The sequence below is a fragment of the Labrus bergylta genome, chromosome 4 (assembly GCF_963930695.1).
Source record: "Labrus bergylta chromosome 4, fLabBer1.1, whole genome shotgun sequence".
NCBI classification, from domain to species: domain Eukaryota; kingdom Metazoa; phylum Chordata; class Actinopteri; order Labriformes; family Labridae; genus Labrus; species Labrus bergylta.
The window spans coordinates 17,825,816-17,847,097 of NC_089198.1; the positions used below are offsets into that span (position 1 = coordinate 17,825,816).

At 38.3% G+C, this 21,282-nt stretch overlaps 1 protein-coding gene across 1 annotated transcript in view; it reads right to left on the reverse strand.

The window, feature by feature from the left end:
* Nucleotides 1–3,111: 3,111 nt before the first annotated feature.
* The window catches only part of clstn2a (calsyntenin 2a), a 152,204-nt gene continuing 134,033 nt past the window's right edge, over nt 3,112–21,282 (reverse strand). The window contains exons 10-18 of the mRNA XM_020644452.3: nt 16,659–16,821; nt 11,747–11,913; nt 10,920–11,068; nt 7,932–8,137; nt 7,531–7,698; nt 7,194–7,339; nt 6,911–7,031; nt 5,872–6,062; nt 3,112–5,723 (exon numbers count right to left, since the gene is read on the reverse strand). Coding sequence (XP_020500108.2) covers nt 5,505–5,723; nt 5,872–6,062; nt 6,911–7,031; nt 7,194–7,339; nt 7,531–7,698; nt 7,932–8,137; nt 10,920–11,068; nt 11,747–11,913; nt 16,659–16,821 — 1,530 coding nt within the window. The 3' untranslated portion in view covers nt 3,112–5,504. The remainder of the gene's footprint in view (nt 5,724–5,871; nt 6,063–6,910; nt 7,032–7,193; nt 7,340–7,530; nt 7,699–7,931; nt 8,138–10,919; nt 11,069–11,746; nt 11,914–16,658; nt 16,822–21,282) is intronic.

A 21,282-nucleotide genomic window follows, 5' to 3' on the forward strand; every position in this document is an offset into this window, starting at 1 on the left:
CACCGTCATCCAACAATCAATCAAACAGGTGAATGTCAAATTAACATGAAGAGCAAAGTCTTTGCTAGGAAGTTTGTATTGTAACTGAAAGAATATAATCTCATTTAAGTCTCTTACTGTAATTTAACACTTAAAAATCCCTTAACATGATGAATAGATTTAATGACTGCTCAAAGAACCTTTCATATAAAATCATCAGTAACTAGCAAAAGAACGTTCATGCTGCTCACACTTTGTGGACATGGTGTTACATATATATATATATATATATATATATATATATATATATATATATATATATATATATAATTAGAAAGTGAAGGGTCAAAGGTCAGTACAAAGAAAGCAGTCAATGATGAATACAATAAGCAACCAACCATCTGAAATATCATACCTGAGATCTGAAAGATTCACTGAAGAGTGTATTAATGTTCAAGATGAAGGGGAGTCAGTTGCGCTGGTGGAGCATTGGTTAGTGCGCGCACCCCATGAATGGAGGCTGTAGTCTTCCAAGCGGGCAGCCCAGGTTAAAATCCCACCTGTGGCTCCTTTCCTGCATGTCATTCCTCACTCTCTCTCCCTGATCTCCAACTCTATCCACTGACCTATCTCTTCATTAAAGGCACAAAAAGCCCAAAAATAAATCTTTTAAGAAAAAGAAAAGATGAAGGCGAGTCAACATTGAGCTCGCTGTGGCCAAATCTTCACTCTGATGTTGTAAAGGTCTGAAGAGAAAGTTGACATATCTCTGGTTAAAATTAAGAACTAAACTTAAATCCAATTCAGAGATTAACAATTAATTAATCAATCAAACTTTATTTGTAGAGCTCTTTTGATACAATGCTGTATCACAAAGTGCTTCTCTTTATAAGAGAAGGAAGGACCGATAGAGTGACTTCATGTTCATGATCGAACACGTGGAGCTCATCAGTTAAAAAACGCACATTAAGCTACTAATTAGCCGATTGTATTTCTTCATCCTCGGGGAGCGTCTGAGTGAAGAGTCAGCAGTGTGAGAGCAGGAGGCCAGAGCGAAGCTGCTTCACACTTTATCTTCACAAACACCCGGCGATAAACGACGGTCAATTAAAGGCTTTGTTTCATCGATTGAAAATACACACACTGAAGTTAATACAAAAGCAGTTATTTATTGATTTTTAACTTAAGGATTCTTCAAAACAGGAAATACTTGAAATACATGTCAGTGCAATGAAAAGACTAACCATTGTGTGAAATACACATGTTCAAATAAAGTAGAATAAACATAGTTCCTAAAGATTTGTCCTCTATTTTTGTCAAGTTTTTTTTTACTTGAGATTGTGTTTACTTCCCTTTAGATTTATTTTTTGGGCCTTTTCCGAACAGTGGAACATCGAGGAGAGAGATTTGGGAGAGACAACTTGGGAAAGGGGCTGAAGGTCAGAGAGGAACTCAGGTCACCTTCTATGAGGACTACATCCTCTGTACACTAAGTGACCATCATAACTGCTAAGACCACCGATACCCCAATCTGCCTTTGAAGAAAAGCAGAAAATTAAATATCATTACAATCTGCAAAGCTGCCATCTTTATGTCCAAAACCCTGAAGATGACTTTTAAAAACTAAAACTGTAACGCGACTTGAATACACAACATGTTTATTTCATTTCAGATATATAATGCAGTGAATGCATTTACTCATCAAAAGCTAATATTTGATCTTTTAGGGACTCTTAATCATTCCAACAGCACGGTTCAGCAATAGAAACAAATTGAATGATCGACTATCACCCTGTTACAGTAACTCAAAAATGAAATTGATATTGTCCTATACGAGTTAAAACAAACACATTTTCCCACATTATTTGAGTACTCAATTTGAGACCTGTTTGCCTCTGATGATAATGCATTTTAAAATAAAGCCTGTTATCCAAAACGCTCTTAATCACTCCTGCTTTTAAGCTCTCATCCTCATTTAATTGAGCATTCGATTTCTTGATCTTAAAATAAATGATATTTATGTTATTGCATCTGTGACAGACCTCACCATGTTTGTTGTTTTCCTCACACCACCCACATCACTCTGATAAACAATCCAGACACCCACAGTGGACTTGTTTCTTTATGGCTCTGTTGGCCAAACTGTTGCAAAATGTGACATCATCAAATGTGTCAGTGTGTATTTTACCACCACCTTCAGTGTATTACAAGAACTCTCTTTCAATAATGCACTAGTTTTTATAAACATATTTGTAATATGTTTTTCCACTGTGGGTCTGATGCTGTCCTCTTTTTCTTTTTTCATCATTCCTACTCAGAGACTCAAGTCATCACCGATAATGTCATCTCATAACTTTGACTGATGATCCATGTACACTAAATCTATCACTAGACACAGAATCCTGAATTACATAATCAGATGTATGAATATTTTTTGCTGAAAATCTAAATGAGAAAATGACTGAGTCTAAAGATATTTATGTCTTATAACCCGAGAATTAATGATCTAATTTACTTGATGCCAAGACTTAAAGATTGACCACTTGTTGGCCGGATGTTTTTACACTTCACTTTTGTTATGAATGAAGTTCTTAAGTAAAGTAGAGAGTAGGTCTACTTAAATTGGAGATTTATACTTTCAGATTTCATCAGAGGAGCCTTCAGCATCCTCACAGGAGGGAACTGATCCAAAACTTTAAACTAAATAACAAATGATAAGAATTCTTGAAACAAATGGTGTACTTTGAGGTAGATTTCATTTTCATTATGTTGATTTCCACCATCTAACTATATAAATCTTTTATTTTTCACCTGTCACAGATCTCACACTTACACATACAGTACCGTGTTGCATATTCATTTTGTCACTTATTTAAAGGTGATGACTTGAGACCAAATGCTTTTAAGTAAAATTGCCTGATCCTCATGCAGTCCTGCAGGGGAACCTTTGGATAAACTCTGGCTGCACTCTAAAATACACACTTTTCCCTTTCTTTGTGCTCATGCTGCTCTCTATATGTTTATTATGTAAACACATAAATCAACCAGTCAGCATTCTCCAACATGTGAGGAATGCACGCAGCTTTGCAAACCTCCACATTGTTTTGTGCACAAAGAAGACAGAGAGTGGTGTAGAGTCTAAAACAAGTCTTTATTGGTCAATATACAGAGAGCAGTGGGATGACCACTAAAGAAAGGGATATCCCAACTGTTTTGTTTACAAAAAGAAAAAGAAACGGATATATAAAATAACTGTCTTGAACATTTTTACAGGGTTTGTTTTTATATGTAAAAGAATCTTTTTTCTCTTTAAACTTTCTGAAGCACAATATGACAAAGGTTGACGAGGGAAACGAGGCAGTTGTTTCACAATGATGACATCACAATCACAGGAGGTCAAAGGTCAACAGAGGGAGGGGGAGAAGGTGAACGGGAGACGTATCAGTCACTGATGCTGTATGGATATGAACAGGTGAGAGGAGATTTCTCTGAGTTGAAAAGGGGACGTGGAGTTACATTTATGTCATTTGAATGTGGACTAACTCTTGAACAAGTTCAATTCAATCTGCAATTCAGATGGTTCAAGGTTTATTTATTATAAATGGATGATTTATTATTCATCTTCATGACTTTCTAAAACAGGGGAAATAGACCACCACTCTGCTTCTTTATTCCGAGATGCAGCTCTGTGAGTCCTCACCTTTCTTTAAAGGGTCACTCCGCCAATATGACACAAGAAGGTCAGTTCACTTGTCAGAGTAGCAGTGCATGATGATGTCATCAAGCCCCTGGAGTTTTTATTGATTATGTAAAATTTACTGTGGAGCTGAACTCAACAGACCAGTTCTAACAGGTGCAATGTTTTATGTTGAGTCTTTATTTTCCTAGAATTCAAAGCAAATTCATCTTAAGATGCTAAAGAACCACACAGCTTTAGGTGTCTGTCTTCAGTCTGACTGTCAGGAGAAACTACAGGTGAAGTCTGAGTGAAAGATTTGGCTGTTTGCGTTCACATACACAGCTCCACCGGGAAATATCCTGAGTTTTTCAGGCGATTTCTGCAAGTGTGAAAGCCCTATAATAAGATTGTAGTCAAAGTCTGTTTCAATCTCTGTCAAACCAGCCCACAGGCCTTGTTTCAAAGAGGCGAGAGTTGCATGAGGAGAAGAGTAGGATGCAGTGTTTTTGGTAGATATAACTAAAATATATCTCCCTGTGTTACTTTTTTATTACACCTTTGAGAAACATGCCACTCATAAGTGAGTCAAATGTATTAAAACAATGAAATCTCTTGACTACCCTTGTTTATGTCTTTTCTTAAAGAGGACTCCATTTACTATGACGGAAAAAAAACAAAACAAAGAAAATATGAGATATGCTTTCAGCAACATGTTTGTATGACTTCATCTGTTGAAAATTAATAAAGATAACTGATCAGACCTGAAACAGTGCAGGCTACAATAGGCCACAGTATGGATTGATGTGCTACACAGACAGATGTTGTGCAGATGTTGTGTCTCAAAAGTATTTGAACAATAATGAACTTTTTTTAATTAGTTCATTGGCTTATGGAGCAGCGATCATATTAGCTTTAAAATACTTTTGAGGGACCAAAGATGAACAATATTAAACGGTTAATTTACCTGATTGGTACATAAATCTAGACTAATGTGAAAGGTTCATGACAAGAGACAACAGATCTATAACATATCTCTTCAATGTCCAGGCAATAGAAGTTACGCACTGTGATACATGGAGAAACTCCGGACGAGAGATATGACAGTAGAGGACACACACTGAGTGAAAGTACAGTTATGTTACACCTACTTTACTTCATAGGCTGAAGAATTAGTGTATGAATACATTAACTAATAAATATGTGTATAGATGCTATTTTTTTCAGTAACTCCTCATATTGCAGATCTTTGTTTGAAAATAAAAAAATACAAAAGTAATCTGAGGACATGTGTATAAAGGTTCAGCTAAAAGTTCACGTCTTTGAGTCAATGTGAGAAACTGAGAGAATTGAAATGTATTCGCTAAGTTTCAGCCAATTCTGCACATGAACTTAGAAACTGTGCTTCTTTCACATTTACCATATATAATTATTTTATTTTATTGACTGTGATATGGATAATAATGGATGTACAGACAAAATGTTTGCCAGCACTGTTGGACTGCAGATGATTCTGTAGTTCTGACTTTGTCCAGCAGAGGGAGACATTTACTAAATAATGACGACGTGAGAAGTTTCAGAATGTTTTTTTTTTTTTTCCAGCAACCGATTGTAAAGATTTTTTTCAGAGCTTTGTGCATGTGTTTATGTACTTGTGGTGAGCTTGCAAAGGTGTCTGCATGACGGGTGTGTGTGTGTGTGTGTGTGTGTGTGTGTGTGTATGCGTGTGTGTATTAGTGTGTGTGTTCTGTTTGATAAAGATAGAAGATTAGAGAGAGAAAGAGAGAATCATGTTAAGAGTGTTTGTTCAGAAGTGCAGGTTTTGTTGATAATGCGTGTGCATATTGGGTCAGTATGTTATGGATGAACTGTCCCACACAAGCTTTCCCTTCTGCTTCCTCTTTTTCACCTCCTCTTTTTCCTCCACTTCATCTTCATCACTGTTGTCTGACTCAGCACTTGTCATTCCTCCCACACGTTCCTCCTCCTCCTCCTCTTCTTCCTCCTCCTCCGCCTCATGTTCGTCTTCTTTTACTTCTTCATCAAGCGCCTGTGCTCCTCGTACATTCTAGAATACAAACACATGATTCAATAAAAGACCACACAGATCCAGTTTCTCTTCTATCCTTCCCTGTCCTCCTGTCTTTAGACTGATTCACTTTTGGTGTACTAAAAGAATAAAAAACACAATAATTCTGATTGAAATGTCTTCAAACCTCCATGGGGTTGATGGTTATAGTGAGTGCAGAGTTGTTCCAGTCTTCCTCAGGATCTTTGATGCCCTCTTCATCTTCTCTGGACCCTTCCTGATGTGTGGCATGGATCCTGTAAACGCCAATCACTACAATCACCACCAGTGCGGCGATACAGACAACAATTACGACTGTGGCTGCTGGAGGGGCTGATCCTGGAGGAGAAGAAGAGGAAAAATAAAACATATTAACTTGTATTATTTTGTATTGTAGTTTGTTAACTTATGCCTGTTTTAGACTTTTTCAACGTATATAATATAATACAGCCATGGATGCAACAATGGAACAATAACCAGTTATAAAAAGTTGCCTAGGATGGTGATTCAAAACAGGAAACAAATACATACAAAACTAGATCTCAGATATAATCATCCCCTGCTGTGTGGGATCAGAATACGAGTCTGAATATTGTGCAGTGAGAACATTGTAGTGAGTCTTAACTAGTGCTGCTCCATAAATCACAATCTCATCATAATCAAAATATGAGCATTCACAACAAACACATTGTTAAAGTCTTAATTCACTGCAATGAATATGTTTTTTTGTTTTTTTTATGTAAGCAAGCAATGTTGCTAGCTCAATGTGTGTACATTTGAGCTGTTTGGTTGAAGGCCTGAGTATAATGGCCATGCTTTCACAATATTTTGATGCAGTCATATGAAGCTCATCTAGCTGTCAGCTACGCTTAGATTAGTTGACACCAATTAAGTGGTGATAAAAAAAAAACAACCTTTTGGATTATTTTTGATTCAGGAGGGACATGTTGCAACACAGGTATTGTGTAATACCTGAGAAACTGAGAATTATACTTAAAACACTCTTTAATATCGCACTTCATATCTGCAAACTAATATCACAGATTTAAATCATACATCTCCAATTTAGTTTCATATTGCGCAGTCAGAGTTTTAAAACCTTACTAAGCACTAAGTAGATCTAACTGAGACACTAGTCTGCCCTATACCTACATCATGACATGTTGACCATAGGATTTGATGGGTACCTGACATGTGTGAGTTGAGAGTGTGTATCATGAGCGGGTGATGGACAGGTCTCAGGTACTGAGGTTGAGCAGCCATGTGATTGACATGTTCCACAGGTGCTGACCGGTGCAGAACGCTGACCTGCAGAGACAAGACCCATGCCAATATAATCCTCAAGAGAAAGAAAGTCCAACAAGAAAAAGAAATAAAGAATGTGGTATAAATGATTAAAAAAAAGTATAAAAAAAGAAAGCGAAAGAAGAGAAAAAGTGAGTAAGAGGAGGTGAAAGATGTCAAACTGACCTCCAAATTCAACTCGTTGCTTGTGTAACGTCCGTTGAGTTCGGAGCAGGTGAGTCTAAATCTTCTGTTGCTCAGGGTGGCCGGACGCCAGTTCCTGTAGCGCAGCTGTCTGAGCGCCTGCTCATAGTGGACCATGGAGTCCACACCTTGTTACACAGGAAAAGTATGTTATACAAAAGTCTAAAATATGTCAACAGCACTGTGTGTTGGTTTGCAACTCTGATAGATTATGAGTCATTTTTAGAGACCTCTCCAGAGTGTGGATGTTAATCTTACTGTTGTAGGAAGCCTCAGTAACAGTCATCATCCCTCTGATCAGAGTGTTAGCACTTCCTACCGTATATAGATATTCCAGAGGTGGAGTTGGTGGCATCCAGGTGTTTTCCCAGTAAAGCACTGTGATGAATCTCCAGACTTTCTCTCTCAGGATTGAGCTCTTCCCCGATGACCAGCACATCGCAGTAGTCCAGGTTATGCATCACCTCCGTCACACCTGGTCTGCGGGCTGGGTACAACAAATTATAGGTGAAAAAAAAAAAAAAAAAGTAAACTAAATGTGTACCAATGTTTACTGCATAAAGAGTAAAAAAAAATCCCCCCTTGGTTACAAAACTTCCACTCCGAATAAGATTTCTAGTTTAAGGGGAATTTCTAATAAAAACTTGTTCCGTGATAAAGACTGAAACATTGCATGGCTGGTCTGACACGAGAGCATGATAGCAACACCCGTTCACTCACAGCCACCAAAGCTGTCTCCCTTCATCACTGTGCTGGTGATGTGAAGTTCCTTGAAGGGGGCCACACCCAGCGGGCCCCGCAGGTCACCAGCAGGCCTGACGAGTCGATTAGATCCTACGAGGGTGATTCTGGGTTCACTGGGTGGCAGGACCATGACTACTGACTTGATGTCTGGAATGGAGAGACATGTGTCGTCCCCGAAACACCTGACACACACACACACACACACACACACACACACACACACAAGAACAGCACACGTTTTACTGCTTGACTGCTGATATTGCATTGATAGTAGATAAGAAACATGAGCACAATACACTTTCCGATGTTAGATTCTGATTCAGATGTTGCTAAACCTGCCAGGATAGAGCATGCTCATGTCTCTGCTTTAAGGGATTTCAGTTGTATGAGGTGTGGTGCATGAATTCATCTTTACCCAGCACAGTGTGATCATCAAAACCACTTCCAAAATGAAGAGTGTTACAATTTTAATTTCCTTTTTATTCCCCTATTCACGACATTTGATGTCTTTGAAGTATACTATGTTCCCATACCTGCTAATTCAGTTACTTAGCTACTAATTTTGATGGTTCTGGATAACGTAAATACTACTTTCTAGTTTCTAAACAAAATTACATGATTTAAATGTTTTACTGTGTGTTAAAACTTTCACGCTGTAATAATCATACATTAAAGGAAATGAGTTGCAGAAAACAAAAGTTCCCTGACCATTAGAAAATTATCCTCTTTATTTAACATCATCTCTCCCAAAGTTTGTCCTAAAAGAAATGGTCTTGTTCTAAGTCATGCAGAGAAAATGTTGATGAGAATGTTATTTAATGGACCCTGAAATTATTTTTTTTATACTCCCCTTTCTTGAAGAGTGAAATGCATACAGAGTAAATGTTGGTTATTTCGTCAAACACATTACTCGTAGTTAGTTATATTCTTTCCCCATCCTTTTAAAACACAACAACCCCTCTTTTCTATATTTCAAAAAGTTAACGATTTTCTCTGAATATAAATCTGAAAGGTTTGATTCAAACTGAATCATCCTTTCTAAAAATGAGTCGTTATATAACATTTCAGAATAAAACAACCTTGCACTGTTAAGTTTAAACAAAATAAAATGTTGCAATAACGTGAAGAATCAGTTCAAAGTTTGAGCTGAGAGAAATACGACCTCCACTTTCACTCCAACAGGAATAAATGTCTCAAAGTAAAAATACCCATATTTAAAAGAAGTGAGTCAGATGTTGGTGTAACCTCTGTCTGATTAAATAACACTAACCCTGAATAAGACTGACGTGGTAATAATCACTGAACTCCTCCTTTAAAACAACGCAACACTAGAAGAGAAATGTTAAAAGCATCAACAATGTGTAAATGCACTAACTATTATCTTTTTTTGGGCTCCACAAGCAGCAGATTGAATTTATCTGCTGAGTGTTAAGGCGGATCTATCTGTCTTTATCTGGAGGGGGAGCGCTGAAGTGTTGTTCAGACAGCCTCCTCGAGCTCGCCTCACTTTATCGACCTGCGCACGTCTAAGCTGATCTGACCTGCCTGCTCGACAAATGAACAGACTCTGGCTGAGTGTGGAGACGGGAGCAGACACATTAAGTATACACATTCAGACACTCATGCATCGTACAAGTACACACTCTGCAAACTCACAAACACATTTACAAGTTTCACGAGGAACAAGGAACAGTTTAAGAGAGAGGAGAAGAAAGCAGAGGCAGACAAAGTTATCGGTTCCTCTTTGCTATGCTATGAGATGAAGTTATGTCTGCCGGAGCCTGTTAGTCAATAATTATCTGTCTCTTACATGTTCATATTTCCTTTGTGTTAATGTGGCTGAAGGTAGCATTAGAGAAAGTATCAGGGGTCCCCAGAAAGATTAGCATTAATCCCTGAATATACAAAACAAATATAGAGGAAATCCAGCTGTTTCTAAAACAAGTTGGAGTGTTAATTTAATTTCATTGTAATTAGCTGTTCTAAATATATATTTAAATTTGGACTCCATCATCTATAAAATCTGGGATTATTGGGGAAATCAGACAAAGTCGTTACAAAATGATTAAAACCAGAGAAACTCACACAGAGGAATATGAGATGAAAATGAAAGAAAGAACTGACACAAAGTGGACACAAGCGAGATGGTCTTTTGTTCATCATAAGACTTAATGTCCTCAATGGCCAGCTGCACTGAAGCTTCATTTACCATCTACTGGGCTAAAGTTGATGTTTTTTTTAGGTTGTATGCAAGCACTATTTTACATTCATGTTCCAGGGATACATATAGACCTCAAACTTACAACAATAATAACTCATTAATAGCTAAAAACATCTGCTGAATATGTAAAATACCAAATAACATCCTCACAAAACACAAATTACGCTGCTAAAAATGTTCACTCATCTTATAAAAAGCAAAGGAAAAATGAATTGTCAAATATGAGCAAATGCATTAGGACATAAAAGATATGTAATGATTCTTTGCACTGTGAAATAAAGTCACTCAGGTTTAATCTACTGAAGTCTCTTTAAATATGGAACAGCCACAGTTTGACCCAAAACAATCTGAAGCAGCAGATTCATAGTACACATAATTATATTTAGTTAAATTCATTTTTTTTCCTTTTGTTTTCAGTTGGAAATTAATAATTATATTAAACAATGAAGATGGTGAAATGATATAAAACTGAAGTGTCTTGTCTGTTGTTTTATTTTCACCAGTTTGGATGAAACTATTAATGTTATTTTCTGTTGGAGAAGCTCATTTTTAAAGACTATTCTTCATCTTATAGCTGCTCACGTTATCGGCAGCTTCATTTACAGAGTAAACTTCAAGGTCTCTGATTATAGTCAAAATATGACCAAAGCAGAAAATCTGGAAGTCTTATAAATTGGTAATAAATCAGAGAAAAAGTCCAATCCAAAAAAACAAAAACATCAACCAAGTCTATTAGCACTTACTGCACTGAGGTGGTGATGTGCACACGTCTGAGCCCCGGCGTGGGGAACTGGCGAGAGTTGATATAGGACACTTTGGTCATAGCTGTGTTGATGCTGTCCACATCCTCTCCCTCCACCACCAGCACAGACTGGGCTGGGTTAAAGTGGAACTGGAAACAAATACAAACAGTTCACATGGTCATATGAAAGTCTAGAGACACAAATTCAACACAAGATAAAATCGGAAAAAACCTTAGTGAGCCCACAACGGGGACATTTTCATTGTCAAACAGCAGCGAATGAACTACAAAAAAAAGAAACACATTGTGCCAGAGTGCAAAAAAAAAGATCAACAGTCAAAGAGCAGCAACAGAATAGTTATTGTTGCATTTGAAGTTTTGCACATTTACAGAAAAACACAGTGCACGGTGAGTTGAATATGGTATGGCATATTGGAAGTTTCTTATATTATTGCATTAAGTAAGACGTTTTTATTATATTAGTTATATTAAAACCCCATGGTATATTATTCACCCAAACTACTGGGTTATGTTGTACCTTAATGACTCAATTATTCATGTCTTAGCTTGAGTAGGAAATGTGAGCTAATGGCAAAGTGTAATTGGACTTTCTTTAATATCAGGGAACATGTGTTAGGACTAATTGGGAATATCACTTGAAAATCATCCCGTAAGTGATTTAAAATGAGATATATATTCTGCACAGAGCACATTTGCATATTTCTTTTATATCCTGGTTAACAGTTACTGATCAACTAACCAACCATTGAAAGTCTGTGTGTACATTTTGGCATTAAACAAACGCTGTCTGTCATTCTCCCCACAAACCTTGATGTCCTTAGCGAGGCTCTCCAGGGAGTTGATATCCAGACCTTCTTTGCACGCCTGCAAACAAGAGATAACCTTCTGGGTTTCGATGCGGCCCGGTCGGATTGTCAGACCTGACAGGCTGCCGTGAAAATACTGGGTGAACCTCGGGGTCGTGACCTCACCACCTAAAGGGAGAGAAGAAGAGAAGTGAGACGTGTGACGGTTTCATTCATACCTGCATTATTGTCTACTGGGCTGCTGCTACACCAGCTGGGGTTTTATTGACTGTAATGACCTTTTTCCTGCCTTTCGTTCTCCCTCTCTCAAGCTGATCCCTTTTCTTGATTTGCTCCAGCTCTCCTGAATGCCTGCTTTTGACCTTTGACCTTTTTTCAACCTCCTGTTAACTGAAATTGTTTAATTTTGTCAGGCTTTGGGGATCTAACCTGTTTTTGCAGAGCCTAAAGATACAACAACATGCATTATGAATGTTTCTAAGGGAGAAGCACACACAGTTTGCTGAAAATAACATCGGAGAATCTGCTTCACAAAAAGCTTACACGACCCAACGGAAGGCTGGCAATGAAGAATTTAGAGGTTATTTTCCCACTTCCATGACAGAGGAAAGAGAAGAAACATTGAAACCACTCTGAACATCAGTTTAGACAGTGTCTAAATGTAACTGGATGTCTTTGAAACTACGATTGTGTTGTCACAGCTGTATCACGTCTAGCAGCATTTTTATCAACATCATTGTTTGAAATCTAATTATAAAAAAAACACATTTTAAATAAGGGAGCAGGTGTTGTGCAATGTAGCTGAATAAAAACAAAAAGCCACCTAAGAATTACTACCATCACATAAATATGACTCAGTCTGCAACACGCACGCACGCACGCACACACACACACACACACACGTAGCATGATAAACTTCCACACCTGGCACCACTGTAGATATTTAGACACTTCCTGTCAGCTTTACGCATTGGATTTGATATATGACTCTGACGGATATAATATGTGCTTGACCTGAAAAGTTCTGCAGCTTCAACAGAGAGGGGGAAAAACATCCTTTCATGCAAAATAAATGGAACCTCTACTGTAACGCAGTTAGTGTGTGTGTCCGTGTGTGTGTGAGTGAATGCGTGAGAGAGAGAGTGTCCTATAAGAGCAGTGCATTGTGGGGTCAGCTCCATCACAAATTCAGCCAAACCCTGACATCCAAGGGCACGTAGAAATAAGTCAAAACACATTCTTTCATGCAATTGCACATTTTCATGATCCTTACAGTAGATGGATTGAAGATGTAATTTTGAAGTTCACATAGTGTGTTGTATTCAGGCTATTATATTATTGTGAACAGAAGCTACCAGCCAGTATAAGACTGAATGAATGAATTCTCACAGCTCTGGCAGTGTGGATCATGTAGAGGTGAAGACATAAAGAGTGAAAAGATGCTGGAGTGGTGACAACAAAGAGCATGCAAGGTCATACAAACTGTACTATGTACAAAAGGTGACTTTACAATTCAGTAATATCTTCCCGAACAGACACTTGCAGAATTCTTATTGTTTAACTTAACAGATAATTTTTCCCCTTCTTGATCACGACTAGAGCTACACAATAGTGAAGTGTGTGGTTAAGCTTAGTCATTAACTGATTACTGAAATACATTGGTTGCTCTTAAGTATTACAGAACTAAATCACATGCATATCAGTCAAAGTGGCAGCCCAAAGTAAGGATATGTCAGGAGGTGTGAGACTGCGCCTACTCAGGGCATCAAAGAAGTTACACTTGGGTGCGTTGGAACTGGAGAAAATTTAGTAAAATCTCAGAGAAGATACCTGCACATAAATACCACTGGGCAAAAAAAGCCAACAAAAGAGCACTGTACTGTAGCACCTTTATTTTTTAATTTCAGAGACTATTTTTGCATCTATCTCACTCTGTGGAGTTTTTTTGTGGCTTTTTAGCCCAGTTAAAATGTGCTGGGTATCTCCTCTGCAAATAGCCCAAATAAAGGAAAATCTACACCTTCTTTATATCGGTTTTGTCTTTGATGTTTGTGGTTTCCTGAAAAATCCTGTTGAAACACTATTTAAGTACTACTACTTTGTCGGTAAGATTGCAGCTGCTGTCTTGTGTCAAACGTGCACATATACAATAACAAAAGATGATTGCAAAGCTCTTTGGTTTCATTTAGACTAAAATAAAAACCCACTGTGTGTCAATCAGACACCGTGTGCTCCAAAGTGGCACAACAACAGATAGCATGAATAAAGAACAGTCTTATCATATGTAGTATTATTCTGTTTTTTTTTAATACTTGTCCATGCGTTAGGTAGAGACATGGTAAAGTGAGTGTTTGTGATGACAATAGCTGTAAGAAGTAGCACGGTGAGAGAGAGAAAATAAATATCATTAAACTTTCTGTCTGAATTTAGAAAAAGTTGTCATTACGATGCCCTTTGGTCTCCTCCTTCATCTCTCTGACTAATGCATTGTTAAAGGATCTCTAGTCAAACAAAGTCTTTGTGATTCAGTGGCAAAGTGCAAACAAATATTTTTAGAGTGCCTGTGTAGTGGGTATATGTATTTTTACAGATCCATTAAAGAGTGACTTGAATAAAAGTACAGAAGAAGAGGAAGGGGAAAGGTCTCGTGTTGTCTGCAGATCTTAAATTAAGAAATGAACAAACAGGAAGCAAACCACAAAAAAGAGCCAAAAACTTTATATGCATAGTGCATTGTGGTATCCAATGTGAACATCTTTTTCTCACTTAAATTTGTGCTTAAAGAATACTGAAGCAGCACATTCTGTTTAAGCTGCACATTAGTTAAAACTTACTGATGGTATGTGTCGACTGATGATGACTCTCATTATCTAAATAATATCACCTGAGGCTCTTTCTGCCTCCTCTGTGCTCCGTTTGTTAAGTATTTGTATACTGTGTGCTGTGAGGGTTGCTTTGAAAATGCACAAGCACTTTCCTGATCCTGTTTTCCTGTTGCACAAAAATAAGATGGGAAAAAGATCGCTGTACATCAAAACTCGAGGAACAGCTGATGGCTGCAGAAAACTTCTAAAAAACAACGATCCCCAAGTGTTTTTTGTCTTATATGGTGACAACACATGTCTTCTTTTCCGCTCTCAGGGCAGTCAAAGTACAGTCTGAATGTCTTTCATTCCACATGTCGCATCATTATGTTGTTGATTGTGGTGAAAAAGAGGGGAAGGAGAAATGAGAGGCTGAAAGGCAATCTTGCTCACTAATGGCCTGCAAAGTTATCAGTTGCGGCTTAGTGAAGCTTAAAGCGGCTTCATTGGGATGTAATAGCTTGCAAACTTGTCCTCCATTCACTCTCACTAATCCCTCCTTCAGGGCTTTCTCTCACAATCACAGATTCATGGAAAGAGGCAGAAAGAGAGGCCTGTGTGATGCTAAGGAAGAAAATGATGACGACAAAAAGAAAATTTGCAATAGGGCACAGGATGAAAAGAAATTTAAACGGGAACCCAAATGTCCTCAGGAATGGAGCTTTGGATGATGCTGGCGGGTGTTATGATTTAGTCAAGCTGCAGAACGGATCACTCCTGCCTCATTCTGCCCTCCCATAAGGCACTTTTGTGTAATTATTCAAGTCATAAACATGGCAGCGGGGTAGCTCCTACTCATTCAAATGTGATCTCTAACCGCTCTTGTTCCCTGCCGCTGGAACTGACACACAGAATTCCGGTTTGATACCCACTTAGCTAGCTCCTCTCCATTTCAAAGAAAAATGCTTGTAGCCCCAGGGCATAAATCTTAATCTCTTTATTTATCTTAACACTACGACTTGTGCTTTACTCTCTCTCTCTCTCTCTCTCTCTCTCTCTCTCTCTCTCTGTGCTTCAAGTGTAATTTTCCACATCTTTTGAGGCTGCTGAGCCTCTTCGTTGATGCAGTTTGCCATATGTTGCTTTTGTCTATACTATATATGCGTGTGTATGTGTGTGTGTGTGTGTGTGTGTGTGTGTGTGTGTGTGTGTGTGTGTTACAAAAGTAGATTCAAATGACTGATTATTCAAACAAATTGTTGATGAGAAAAAAAGCTCCTCCCCTTAGAAATAAATCAATCGTGCAAATGAGTCCCTCATGAACAAAAGGTTACTTGTAACCTTGAATTGTGCATACACACATAACGTAAGGTAACACTTTTCAGAAAACAGCTTAAATGGTTTTCCTTATATTTTCCCTACATTCAGAAGCCACTCTTCCAAAATGAACATCCTGGGTGGGTGATTTATTTTACATATTTAAAATACATTTAAAATCATCGTTGTTAGACTAGCAGTTCAACGCTGCTCGCTGCCTTCAATGCGACATATTGCACAGCCTGACTTCATATTTTTCTCTCGTCTTAAATAGTGCAAAAGGGAGTTTTTTTTAAACAGGAATGTTCTAGAAAATTAACTTTGTACAGTGAACTGCTGACAGGAACAAAAAACAACACAAGCTTTTCTTTCATTAAAGCTTGTTTTTATTTTATATTAACAAAAATCTTTTACACTGACTAAAGCAGTCGTAACAGCCAGCCTGCATGTATAAACTGTAATAGAATAGGCTACACTGGTGGAAATGAAGTGGTAAAAAATGATGTACTGATGTTAGTCCCTTTGTTAAAAAATAGGTCTATAAATAACTGTTTGCATCATTTAATGCGGAGCAAATAAAAACCAGAACCTGAACCCTGCTGAAAAGTCTGCTGCATATAAAACAAGTGTCAGATTATAGTGTGGCTGTAAACAAGCCCAACACCAGAATGTAATTGCAGCGGTGTCCTTTTCCTGTCTGGTTTCAGCCCCTTTAATGCTTTGAAAGAATATCTGCATTGAAGCTACTCTGTATTTATAGACACACAAACACACACACACACATTCACTGACCTTGCCAGCAGGCGCCCACAGTCAGCTGCGTATCAATCTTTGCTGTGTGGATCGGCCAGTCATCCGTCACCAGGTAGGGCTCATAGGTCACACCGTCCACGAACAGAGTGACTGCAGGGAACTCAACGTTGATCACATAATAGTGCCATTCTTTGTCACAGATCTGTGAAGGGGAGAGCAGTTGATGCCATTAAGCCACAATACTTTCCTTAATGTGTCCACTTATTATGCATTCAACTGAGAAAATATTCCAGGCTCTCATATACATGGAAATAAGGCAGCTTTAAAAACACATTAGTGTCATAAATGCGTCCCTTTTTAAGAGTCTTATTTAGGTTGGGAGTGTGTTTTTTTTTCTTCCTGTGGAGGATTATGTTTATGTCATTATGAAGATGATGTTTACTGCAATCATGCAGCAGGGACCGAAGGCGAATCCTTGAACATTCTTCGCCGTTTCTACCTTCAATGACAGAGACGCAGCAAGTTCCTCTCTTCATCTCTGCATCATTTGCTCTCTGTCGTCAGATGGCTAATGAGGTTCCTGTCTAATGAGCTGTTCATTAAAGGCACACGATGAGTGACAAAACACAGCTATAGAGGACCCCAGTCTCTTTGATTATTCCTGGAACTTGAAAGCACACATACTTTTCTCTCTTTCTCCCGGGCTCTCTACCAACACAAACACTCCCTCATGTTCCCCCACCATGCTCTCAACTAGCAAGTCAGAGAAATGTATGCTGCTTTGCCTAAAAAGGCTTGTGGGGGATTTGTTTTACTATTAATTGACCTACAGATTGTTTCTTTGATTTATAAACTATTGATCTATAAATGATCGCCTACACTGTGTCAGGTTCGCAGCACCTGAGGAAGCTGCAGGCGAAACGCGTTATTCACTCACAATAAAATGCAGTACAGTTATTTTCAGTGTGCCACGCAGTGTTAATTATTTTTCATGGCATGTTCCTGCAACCTAGCGCACCTGAGAGAACTGTGCACGGGGTACCCAGTTGTCCATTTAAACCGTGAATCATGTCAATAAGATTGGAAAGCAGCATTTGCCATGTGATTGACTGTTGACCAGCCAAAGGCTTAGAATAGTTTCTGCAGTACCCATTAATAAGATTAGCAGATGTAGATCATGGTGAAAGTAAGGGAGAAACTATTACAATTCAAGCATCCAGTGGAGACTGTTGATGTTATAGTTAAGATTCAATACGCTGTGAAGATGCGACGCAGAAAGAAGTCCTGTTTTCACGTGTTTGGCCCACCGGAGGATAAATGACATACTCAACACAGCATGGGATCCTGAAAGCAACAACACATCAGTCTGATAATACAGCACCTGTGCCACAGTGCCTGTTATCTCAACCACAGGAATGCATGAAAATATTCTGGACTCAAACTACAAGTTTACTTCCTTTAAAAGTAATAGCCAGAGTTTTAATGTCTTCAGCCCCTTGGTGAAGCCTTTAAGGATTTATAAGTCTTCACTTTATTGTTCCAGCTCTCATAGCCACAACATCTGTTTTTTTTCTCCTGTAATAAGTCTGGTGTGCAGGGTTCGGCTGAATGTGCTGTAAGTAATTTATTTGCACTGAAGAGGAGAAAATCTGCTTATTTGAAATGCACAGAGAACAGCAGGGAGGGATACAACATTCAGATAGATTTTCATTTTTTGAGATTTCTCTCCAAGGCTCAGTGGCTGGCCACACACACACACACACAAACAAACACAGGCATACCGCACACACAAACAGGAGGTTTATTCAAGCTTTTATATGAACTAATGGGGTTGAGACCTGTGTTAGTGCAACTAGGAATCCCCTGGGATGTTCAATTTAGAGCAGGGAGTCTCACTTAGCATATGAGAGACAGAAATCCCCCCAGGAGCTCCCAGATACCCTTTGTACACAACACAATGTCTCTCACAAGATACCAGAATACGTATGGACAGTTACTATGCTTTTGCATTGATTGTGTACTGTGAACAGAAGTAAATTACAAACCTCACTATACAAATTTCTGACAGAATCATTTGGTTGTTGCTTCAGTCCTCCGGTGCTACATTAACATCTGACAACTCTCTTGGTTAAGTGTGAAGTTTTCCCTGCAATCCTTTCAGGCCACAATAATGCTGCTCAAATGAAAAATTGATATCATCATGTATAAAACAACAGTTTGCATCCACGCGAGCAGTTCTGTGAGGGCTGTGCCGACACTTGCTCCGACATCTCCCTTCATTTCTAATTCCATGACAGCAGCAAAGAGCAGTAACTGCTGTCATGGAGATAGTAAGTGATGTAATGACAAAGTGGATGCCAAAATCGATTGAGCTGCCCTTTTTTTTTTTTATCAATTAGTCAAAGGTTTTTGATACTGTTGATGGCATTTTATGCCAGAGTTGTCAGAAATGGAACTGTAAGGTATGTTGGTTTGATGTCAATTTATCTCTACAATTAATGTTTGCAACTTAGTCTTTCCTCGCGCTTTCTTAATGTCACCAAATGTGTGCCACAAGGTTCATTTTGTTGACCCATCCTTCTTCTCTTTTGATGTGACACATGTATTGATGTGATATAGGTCTAAATGTTGATGTAAATGTACATCCTTGTGCAGATACCACTGTATATTGCAGGACAAGTGCTGTTGCCCTGACACGGACATCTGTACAGTGTAATCTGTATTTGACATAGTTAGGTTCCACCTGTCCATCCGCAGAACAGCAGGAATGTGATTGATTTGGCAAGGGAATATGTGTATAACATTTAAGGCAACGTCATAGTGAATATTTCATATTTCAATCTTTACCAAAATCAGGAGCTCACACAAAGTCATTGGGAATATTCCTCTGAAGATCAATAACGTCGGCACAAATATTATTGTATCCATTCAGTACATGTTTAAATATTCATTAACATTATTGAAGTTGACGACTGACTGATGGACAGGCAAAGATAACTATAGAGCCACACAGCTCGCAGGGTAAAAGACTCTTTGGGAAATGAAAAAACAAACAAACTATAAAGCTTTCCATTAAAATAAACCATAAGAAAGATTATCATGGAGCCGGGGCGGTATGGAAATATGACAACAACAAAGTGAGTTACATTGTTTCTACCACACAGGGAGTCTGATTGTTTTTCCATTGATCTTTTATCTTGTTGTCCCTCATTGTCTCTGTGTTTGTGTCTTCTGACTGATAACTGGGGCTGGACCGAATAGCAGAAATAGATGACATGAACAAACAGTTTGCTCTATTTCTATATGCTCTTTTAGAAATGCATGCTGGGTGATTGCATGTTTAACACTATACCAGGAAGGCTTTTCTGTGCATGTCTATTAGATTATAATGCGTGATACTTGAAGAGATACGTCATATAATTTTATGATGTACACAATAACTTGTAAGTATTACACACATTGTTGGCGAAGATACAAGTCCTCTTGTTGGAGATTAAATTTATTGAGTGGCTTGCAGTGCAGCTATTTATGTGCAGACACTGTGCCTGACTTCTGCCGTTAAAGCCCTGAATCCAGTCCAGAATCCAATTTGTTAACCATACTGATGGTGTGAACTTGACTAATCTAACCTCCACATTTACAAACGCACACACAGGCCAGCACATGGACACACACACATCATTAGTCCATACCATTAGCAGTACACTTAACATTTCGGAGGAGGAGGTCTAAAGGGACATCAGTCAGGGGGAATTTGAAAGTATTTCTCCTCTGCAACTAGACAATGAAACACTGTAATGAGCAGGTCCCCGAGCAGGCTGCAGGCCTGTTTACAATGAACTGAATCCCATAACAGTGAACGAGAGAGAAACAGCTGTAGCAATAGAGAGACTCTGAGACCATGTTCCTGCAAATAAACATGCATTTCAAAATACATGTTTTGCCCCTTCCATTTCCCTAAAATTGCTGTTTTCCAACACAATAAATGAAATATTTTGAAAACTAGTTCATGGAAGGACACATGATGTGCTAATATGGAGAATATGGATATTTGGTACAAGCACTTCCAAAGTATTTCTTCTTTATGGATACATAACAGTAATTAATGGAAGGAAAATCTTTGAAGCCAAAAAAGGTAAACATAACGTGCCTTCAGAGAAATGTGGAAAATGGCAACAGCAATTTACCTTTACAGCTGAATGCTACAGTTCACTGAAGGAGCACAATATTCAGCTATATCCACAAACTACGACTGACAGAATGAGCAGCTGCTTTTCAGAAAATGCCAAAAGGATTACTGAATTGAAAGATTTCAGCAGGTGAATCACAACAGCCTCTCCAGGGCGAGCAAACCCGCTTCCTGACTGATACTCAAATATTTAACCAACAACACTCCTACACAGAAGCCATAAACTGACCTTTTCTGAAGACTTTGTTGCACATTTAAGGCCATAACTCACAGCAGACACATTTGACTTGTCAGAGAAAAGCACAGGTATTACTTCTAACACCAAGACCCTGAGACTGAAAAAGGTAAAGGGAATTCAACATTTCATTCAACAATCATTTATTGAGTTCTATATAGCTGTACTTTTTTCTCCAACTTTGACTTGTTAACAAAGCTTTCTGTGAAATAGAAAACATGTGTAATTGCTGTATTTAA